Consider the following 9,743-nt stretch of genomic DNA (forward strand, 5'->3'; position numbering starts at 1 on the left):
TTATTTGTAATAGATACAATATTAATAGTATAGTAGAAAACATGCATATTACTTAAATCAGTTTTTTTTAGGTTATAAAGATAATATGTTAAACTGCTCTTAATTAGCCATCCTTTTTCAAAATTAGTTTAATTTTTTGATATTTGAAACATAAATATGAGTGTGAGTTATAAATAAAGGTAATATTTTTTTAGTTTATGATTAAATTGATGATATACCATTCAACCTATTTGTGCTAAGGCATCGAAGAAGCAAATGACGGGTGTTCTTCGGGTTAGTTTTTCGGGTTTTGGGTTTTTCGAGTTAGGTTATTTGGGTTTCAAAGTTTTTAATCTAGATCCGAAACTCAACCCAAATATCTCAAGGTTTCTTCGGGCTCAGGTAATTCGGGTTCGGGTTTTTTCGAATTGAGTTAATCAGGTTTCGAGTATCCTAGAAAAAAAACTACATTGCTAACTTTAAATGTAACATGTTCTTCTTTACTCGTAATCTAAATAAGCCAATAACAAAACAAAAACAAACTGATAAAACATCCAAAAAAGAGTAAAATTTAACGAAGTTCAACCATAATAAACAAGACCGACATAATCGTCTTCAGTATGTTGTGATTAGGGTGTTGGATTATAGTTGATTTTAGTCATAAATTGACACATTATTAAACAATAAACAATCGATTCACAATAGGTGGAATGAGAACAATCGATTTAGACTAAATTCTGATAACGTTAGCGGCTAAGGCTTAGCATATAATACCTAAAAATATATATGGTTTTAAAACTAAAACTTTATTCGGGTTTTTCGGGTTAACCCGAAAGCTAGAATTCAAACCCAAGAACCAACCCGAATTACTTCGGTTCGGGTTTGGATTAGCCTTTTCTCGGGTTCGGAATTCTTGGGTCTGGTTAGTTCGGGTACGAGTTTCCTCGGTTCGGGTTACTTCATGTTGGGGTTTAATTAACACTGAGAAATCTGGTTACTATTATTAAGTTGTTTTGGGCCATACATTGTGAAAACCTCTGTTGGGCCACAAATTATGAAAACCACCATATCCATCCAAATTACAAAATGAAGTTTCTTGCTTGTTTTGCATCAAAGATTATGCTTATAATTAACGACACAATTAAATAAGTAATTGTGTTCAACAAAATAAATATTTGAATTTGAATATATAATACAAATATTTATTTTGTTGAACACAATTATTTATTTAATTGTTATAATGCTCCATTAAAAATATGGATAATTTTCAGATGAACAAATAATATTTAAACAAGTAACCAAACTTTTTATATGACAATGAGTTTTTATTAAAACAAACTCTTTTAAATTTCTTTTGTTCACAAAATCTAAAACAAACGAGGATAGCTTACATGAACTATCAACAGACGTCTGCCAAATGGCTTGTACTCTTAACATATCAAGGTGTGAAAAAAAAGGTGTTTATCTCAGGTGATTATGACTTCTACTCTCTTTATAAACAAAAGTGTAGATTTTATGATTGTGTTAAATAAACTTCAGAGGTTGCGTGAGTTATCCGGTTTAAAAGAACCACATAGACATTTAACCTTTTTACTTTTGTCGATTCGCTTTTGAATTTTGGCTAATACTTCTAAAAATGTTACAATTTTAAACATTTTGATTTCTTACAAATATTTGTTTCCACAAATTTGTTTAATGTTTAAGCTATGCAAACATTGACATGCTATTTTCCAAAATATCAGCATGTATATTAATCAACTAAAATATTATTATGCCTTTCAATCATAACTTTAAGGTAAACCTTGATATCCTATTTCCTATATGTTAATCATCAAACCTTTTGCATAAAATGGAAAAAAAAAAACCATCACTCTCCTATCTACAAATTAAATCCTCAAAACATATAATAATCACACAAATTATTATAAAAAAAAGTAATAAAATCTAAAGAAATGGTACCCATAATTTCCACATCTTTATCTCACAATCCAAACCCCCACCATAAACTAGATAAGATGTACCACCACCACTACCAGATGTACAACTCTCCACTGCAGCAGCCAAACATTTTATTGGACCTTTATGCCCTTCCAACACACTCAAACACCAATATTTTTTTCCATCAATACTCCTCCTCCATACTCTAATTGTTTTATCTGCTGACCCACTAAGCACAAAATCATCCACCACCACAAGACACAAAATGGCCTTAGTGTGCCCCCTAAGTGCACCAGCCACCACCATGTGCCGCCCATCACTGCCACCACTGCCATCTTTTTCCCATACGATTATCGACCGATCACAAGCACCCGAGTATAAAACCGACCCATCTGTGCTTATAGCCAATGCATTCACCGCGGATTTGTGTTTTTCCAATGTGTCCACCAGCTTGTGTTTTTTCTCTCCGCCGTCTTTCCTCCACACTTTGATTTTCCGGTCCGCAGAGCCGGTGTAAACACTACAACAAATTGAGATACACATTTGTTTTGTGTCACTTTTTTTATATTTTAGGTGCTATAACAAAAATTATAAACGTTTATATATGTAGTATATTTTTAAACTATTTTAGTTCGCTACCAAAGATAGCGAACTCAAAAAAATATGACATCAAACTTAAACATAAATCCGAAATTTGAAAACAATAATATTTATCATTTAGAAGGTTTTAAAAAAAGTTGTAAAAAAACATATTTCAGATATCTGAAAATTATCTGAAATATATTAAATATATCCAAAATATCATGAAATTATATGAGTCAAAATATCCAAAAATCTTCTGGAAATTATTCGAAAATTATCTGAAATATCTAACTTTAAAAAAATATTTTGGATATTAGAATTTCAGATAATTCAAATTCGATTTTTTTACACACCCATAGAAATAGGCAAGTCACAAGGAGGCGCTCCACATTAAAGTCGCAACGGGGTGCAACTTTCTAAAAAACTTACTAAAACATAAATCATAAGAGAAGTGCGACTATTAATGGTTTTGTTGTAGCTAAATCTATGGATGAGCAGATTTAGTACCGGTATCGATTGGTATCAGTATTTCCCTATTTTTGCATGAAATACCGATACCGAACCGGTACCGACACAAAAATTTGCGATTATTGGTACCGATACCGACCGATCTCATCCCTAGCTAAATCTCTTGTTTAAATGATTAAACAAGATCAGCTAATGTAGGTTTTAAAAGATTGAGTTTTGCAATTCAAAAATGATAGCAGCGCAGCTTGCTGCCAGCTTGTCTTTTGTTTTGATGCAATTACTACGTTTCATTTAATTAAGTTGATAACATTTGTCCATTTTACCTTCTGTTTCGATGTAGTAAACGATGTAATTACTACGTATCATTTAATTATGTTAATAACACATGTCCACTTCTTTAAAAAAAATGGTTAAATAACTTCACTATGTATCATTTACTAAAATCTTATAATCTCAACATACCAATCATGTGACACAACAAGAGCGTTAATAGCATCATCATGTGCATTCCAAAAGGACTCCAAACACTTAAAATCGGACGTCCGCCACACCTTAAACGTCCGGTCCCACGAACCCGAGTAAACCAACTCCCCGTCTTTCGACAACGCCAAGGCAGAAACGGCGTCCACGTGGTGCACCCATGTGCACCTCCTATGGCGCCGTATTTTAACGTAGTTTTTTGTGAACACAAGCTTCATAAGACGATCATTAAGCGTTGGTAAAACCGCTATAACCTTGATTGTGTTATGTTTCTCGTTGTATCTCCACACGCGGATTTTATGATCTTGGTGGCCGGTGAACAACTACAAGAACGAATTGATATTCAAAAACACAAATAAACACGTAACTTAGAATGAAGTATCGTGTTATTATAAGCAAGAAACCAGCTCAAAACTCTATTGTAATAATCTCTCATAACATAGCCTTAATCATTGTATATACGAGTAACCATACTTGTTACAACTAATGGCAATAATAATCCGAAATTATCGATCCAAAAAGAGACACCAATCCAAAATGACCGAAATGAGAAAAAAAAAAAACCCGACGTTTTGGTTTTACGTTTCCATAAAATGAACTTTCGGTTTTGAGTTTAACTAAAACTAGAAAAACTGAACCTACAGATTTATTATCATTATTATTATAATTATTAATTTTAAGTAAATATAATAGTTTAATATATAGTTTAACCCAAACGTTTAGCTAAAATGTGTAATAATCAATCAATTATTAACTAACAAAAACATTGATGCTCAAAGCAATTACCTTTAGCCATTTTTTTCGACCCATTTTCATGCTCAAATGGCAAAACAGAAAAAACCTAGAGCGAACCAAAATCAAACAAAAAATTGAAACCAAACAGTTTTTAAAAACTCAAAAGCCGACATTTTGGTTTTTGTTTAAGTGTTAGTCCAAAACCGAACCATTGATGCTCAAATTTTTTTTAGCTAAAATATGTAATAATCAATCAATTATTAACTAACAAAATCATACTTTTTTACGACTGACACAAAAAAAAAAAAAAAAAAAAAGCAAACCAAAACCTTAAAAAAAAAAAAAGGCCGACCAGTTTTCAAAAACATTTTGGTTCAGGCCCAAAACCGAACCATTGATGCTCAAATTTTTTAGCTAAAATATGTAATAATCAATTGAAATTATTAACTAACAAAAACATTGATGCTCAAATTCATTAGTTTTAGCCAAAAAAAATTTTCGAACCAAATTTTCAACCTCAAATATCAAAACCAAACAAATAAAAAAAACCCGAAACTAAACAGTTTTCAAAATATCGACATTTCACACACTTTGATTGCAACCCATTAACTCATTACGATCATTATTTATTATTTAGATAAAAATTAACACACCTTGTCACCTTGAACCACCATGGATTTAACCGCGGTTCCAACCGAGGCAACAGGCGGAGTCGTTACGGATTGTGACGATGCATTCACCGGCTGACGTGGCCACATGCGGACGTGGCCATCAGATGATGCGGATATGAGGTGGTTTCCGGTGAGTGATAACGAGTATATAGGCGAAGTATGTGCTTTAAAGGTGGTGATGTAATGGTGGTTAACGGTGGTTAACGGCGGTTGTGAATGTGACGTTAAAGATTTAACGGAGGGTAAACTCGGTTGTGAAGATATAGATTTTGTGTCGGATGAGTTGTTTATTAAATGGGAATATTCCGACAAAGATTCTTGTTTGGAATCTTGGTTTGGATTTGGAAACAATGTGCATGTGCATGGGCATGGGCATGAAGGGAATAAGCCCATGACCGGAGGGGAATATTCCGGTGACCGGAAGTCAACGGTGGTTTGGAAAGTTGTGGGAGTGAAGGAATGTGAAGGTGATGGGAGTGTGGAAATATAAGGGTTGGGTGATGGCGTATGTTAGCATTGGGAGGCGTGTGTTAGTGGAAATGGGTTGGTGGGTCCCATGTGGGTCCCATGTACTATTGGAAAAATATTTTGTGGTGTTCTTGGAATGAAGTATAATTCGATAAAGAGGATTCTCATCTAACCCTTTATATCATGTGAGATCTAGAGAGTGATTCAAGGTGTTGTAAGTGAAATGTTTTTATATTTTAGAAAAAGTAGTAATTTTTCTGTATATTTATAAAGTTAATGTTCATCCCTTATAATCTTTTAATATATTTTAAAAGTGGTTGTGAGTGAAAAAAAAGAAAAGGTAATGATAAAAGATGTAAAAAGTATTATTTAATTGAAATTAAGAGAAAAAATAAAGTGAGTTTTAGTGTAATTTTTTGTTTGGAGACAAGGGATGGGATGAGAATGCTCTAAATAGTTGATAGTTTCTGGTTTGAGTTGTTTTTGGTACTGATATTGATTGGTGTCGATATTAAATATCGCATTGATTTGATACTATCGGTATTAAGTTTTGAGTTTTTGGTATCGGTACGGTACGGTATTTCCTGAATTTTGCATGAAATACCAGTACCGGTATCAAATATTTCAAATTTTCGGGATCTACCATCCTGAGCTCATCCCTAGTCCAAACTAGTTCGGGGTTATAAATTGAACCGGTTTATCAACAATGGGTTAAAACAAGTCTGGGTTATAAACCGATTTAGAAGAATAAATGTTAAAAGCTATATATCAATTCGTTTAAGTCTAGGTTATAAACCGGGTTGGGGGGAAATTGGTTTATCCAAGTCAAGTTGGGTCTTGAGCTATAGTTTGAGTCACTGAAGTGCGAACTGCATACGAACTGTTGGTCTGAATAGAGCTGGAAACTGGTTTCGGTTTGGTATTGGGGCAGTTCTGGAACTGGTTTACCGGTTTAAACAAACCTATATTTCCCATTTATTTATTTATTAGAACGACGTATTTTATTTTTGTGTTTAAGCCACCACACTCTTTAAATTGGAGAGCCTCGTTGCCACACTTTGACCAGACCATGTTGTCTTAACCGAGTCCACGTTTTCTTAAGCGTTCATCTGAGAAACCATACCGTCGGCTGCCACCATAAATGATTTACTATTATTTATTTATCTATTTATTTATAGCTAAGTTACATAAAGTAGGCTTTTGAAATGAATGGAATAAAATTTTGTCATGTATTGTGAATTTCATTTTTATAAAAGAGATCATGTCAATAGTTCCTTACTTTTTGATACATGTAATAGTTTTTTTTATTCTTAGATCGTTAGATTTAACAAATTAATTATTAATTATTATTTAAATAATCATACCACCTTTCATAACACTAGGTATAGTGGTTTAAACAAAAAAAAATGAAAACATCTCACTGTCACATAATGCTTTCACTACTTTTTTTCTCTCATTAATAACAAGTAAAAAGTTTAACTAAAAACATAATTATTATTTAATAATTTTTTAAATGAAACATCTATTGGTTGTAAAAAATTATAGCCTTACACCCTTGCGACGGCTAACATAGTAATGCCCAAAGGGGCTCTTTCCTATTAACGTCAATGTGTACGTCTACATAATGCTTTGCTGAAGTTTGGTATGATACGATATCGGTACAATAATATTATAACTTTATAGAATCATATTCGCAGTATATTTTACTCTTGATGTGATAAAATAAATTGCTTGTGATTTTCTTGTCGGCCTCAATAGCATTCTGACATGTCAAATTAAAACTAATAGAAAATTAATATAAACAGGAGACTTGATTATTACATTAATGTTGACGTGCCAATTTAATTAGGAGTTCTAACCTAACATCTAATTACATTATTAGTTTAATATATCATCATTAACATTACCTTTTAACCATCTTTTACCAAAACTCTTTTAGATTGTATGAGAATCAACTTGAAAGAACTAGAAGTGTGAAAATTTATGATGCTAATTCTATTTATGTCTATATTACAATTTAATAATTTAATAGTGATAATTAATATAATTTTAGATAAATTGTTATCACCATCAAATGTTTTTTTTTTATTTCTTTATTTTAAATTAAAATTATATGGGGCCAAGCCTTTATATTTTCCCTTTTGATTTTTGAATTCTTGAAAATTACTTAACCTAATCGTTTAATAATTAAGGGTTTGAAAAGTCTTCATATTTGACTATCTTGTTCATTTATCTACACTATCATATGCCAGTTAACATGTTAAGGTTTTATTTCAAACTTTGATCATTTATGTTTTGTTGGTTTATAACAGGTTAAATAATGATAAGATTTCATGTCGGTTATTTAAAAATTGACAAATTACCATCTTAGCTACTATTGAATATCATTTACACTTCAAATTCTAAAGTTAAAAATCAATAATTATATATTGTTGAAATTAACCCTTCTTAATCATCATTAGATTCTTGGTATTGTAGTTAAAATATTTGTGAAATAAAAAGATAGAAAATGAAAATCATGAAATTCATAAGTTGAGGTATTAGAAAAACAAATTTGATATATCAAGCCACTAGGCCAGAGTTTGTGATTGCTTCAAAGGTTAATGCTAGTTTATGTTAAATCAACATCCACTAAAAGGTAATTTTTTTTAATACATAATTTTATTATTAAAAGTTGGTGTTTAATTTCTTTGTATTTTCCCAAAATTGTGACTTGGTAAGTTAATTTCAACTTTCTATGACAAATCTTTGTTTCACAACATATTATATTAAAATTTGTGATTATATTAACACAATTGGATTGTGCACACTTTATGAGCGATTTAATAATCAATCATAACAAAACACATCACATGGTCTCCTAATTAATAAATCAATATGAGATCTAACTAAATAGAAGCTTCCTTATAATATTAACGTATGCCTTAGTGTGAATTAGGCAAGGTATTGATTTGTCGCTAAATTACCAAATGTATGTGATCTAATCATGTCATGTTCTTTTAAAAAGAAAAAAAAAACTTACTAAACAAAATAAACTAATCATTTTTTCAATATACATGGCCCGACTAATTTCAATCTAAACTCCGATACACTGGTAGATAATAGTTCATATACGGTGTGTGACCCGTCGTCGGAGGGAAGATCATCTCTTCGACCGGTTGACATTTTGGTGTTTGGATGGATAGGAGGAAAACACGTGTGTGTGGATTTGACTTGGGTTTCCCTTTTGGTGGACTTTGGGAGTAGTGGTTTCGCAGTCGGTCAAGTCGTATTAAAAGCTGCTTCAGGCAAGGTGGCAAAACATGAGAAGGCGTGTCTTGACAACCAACATGTATTTATTCCTTTTGCTTTTGACACTTTTGGTTTCCTCCCGCCTGAAGCTGTGGAGTTACTTACCCGTGTTCAGCGGGTCATGCATAGTAATGTTATGACTCCAAGATCAGCTAATGTAGTTTTTAAAAGATTGGTTTTGCAATTCAAAAAGGAGTAGCGGCGCAGCTTGTTGCCGCTTCCCTTCTATTTCGATGTAATCTAAACATTTGCGATCATTTATTTTTTTAAGTCAGTTAAGCTTATGCTAATTAGCAAACTTAAAATGATTTTTTGATATGAATAATAATGACACATTGTCAAAAGCAATTCATTCTAATAAAAAAATAAATTTATATGTCCCTAGTGAATAATTTGTTGGTTTTATCCCAATTAAAATACTACAAATTGTTTTGAAATGACATGAATGAAAATTAAAGATATACTTACCTTTTTTCGTTAGCATATTTGCTCTTAGCAGTGAAAATAAAAATTCAAAATGTCATTAATCACAATATCAATATAGAATACTATATCAACAAATTGGTACAATAATAACTTGGATTATTAAAATTTAGTTATATAAAACTTAGATAATAGATAGTGCTTGTGAAACAGATATATTCAAAGTCATCCTCATCAATGTCATGGATAGACTTTTGAATCTTTTGGAAAAAAAATGTTTGTTTCATGTTTGAATGTTCACCTCCCACCCTTCAACCAAAACATACCAACTAACACAAAACAAAAGTATAATCATTGTTTAGTCTTTAATTAGATTTTTATTCTTGTCATTTTTAAAACGATTAAAGCAACGTTTAAATCTTGTTATTATAATATACTAAAGACCTAAAGTTGTTGTTTAGCTATTTGTTTTAGATTTTCCTTTTTATTTCTTTTGGATATGAGGCTCACACTGCAAGTTGCCAATTTGGATCCTTCATTAGGTACCTTTTGGGGCCACACCTTTGAGAGAGATAATAATAATAATAATAATAATAATAATAATAATAATAATAATAATATAATGGAAGAAATGAGAAAATCAAACAATTCTTTCTTACACCAAAGTTTATTAATTAATCGGTTAGGTGCTATATTAAATTTTACTGT

General features: G+C 31.4%; 1 protein-coding gene across 1 annotated transcript; it reads right to left on the reverse strand.

The window, feature by feature from the left end:
• Window positions 1–1,855: 1,855 nt before the first annotated feature.
• LOC143540649 (protein JINGUBANG-like) lies at window positions 1,856–5,274 on the reverse strand. The gene is made up of 3 exons (XM_077033649.1): window positions 4,836–5,274; window positions 3,430–3,770; window positions 1,856–2,437 (listed from the first exon to the last, which is right to left on the reverse strand). The coding sequence occupies exons 1-3, from the start codon at window positions 5,244–5,246 to the stop codon at window positions 1,924–1,926; spliced, it is 1,266 nt and encodes a 421-aa protein (XP_076889764.1). The 5' UTR covers window positions 5,247–5,274; the 3' UTR covers window positions 1,856–1,923.
• Window positions 5,275–9,743: the final 4,469 nt, after the last annotated feature.

This window comes from Bidens hawaiensis, unplaced genomic scaffold (genome assembly GCF_021521415.1).
Source record: "Bidens hawaiensis isolate Kalapana, Puna unplaced genomic scaffold, B.hawaiensis_p1.1 tig00012287_1, whole genome shotgun sequence".
Lineage (NCBI taxonomy): Eukaryota > Viridiplantae > Streptophyta > Magnoliopsida > Asterales > Asteraceae > Bidens > Bidens hawaiensis.

Bases quoted from the DNA above. Each gene is read 5' to 3' on its own strand.
- LOC143540649 (XM_077033649.1), bottom strand. From the start codon at position 5,246: ATGGGCTTATTCCCTTCATGCCCATGCCCATGCACATGCACATTGTTT. The intron at 3,771-4,835 runs GTGTGTTAATTT...TCGTTCTTGTAG, and splicing joins TGGTGGTTCAAGGTGACAAG to TTGTTCACCGGCCACCAAGA. The intron at 2,438-3,429 runs GTATGTTGAGAT...AATTTGTTGTAG, and splicing joins CTTGTTGTGTCACATGATTG to TGTTTACACCGGCTCTGCGG.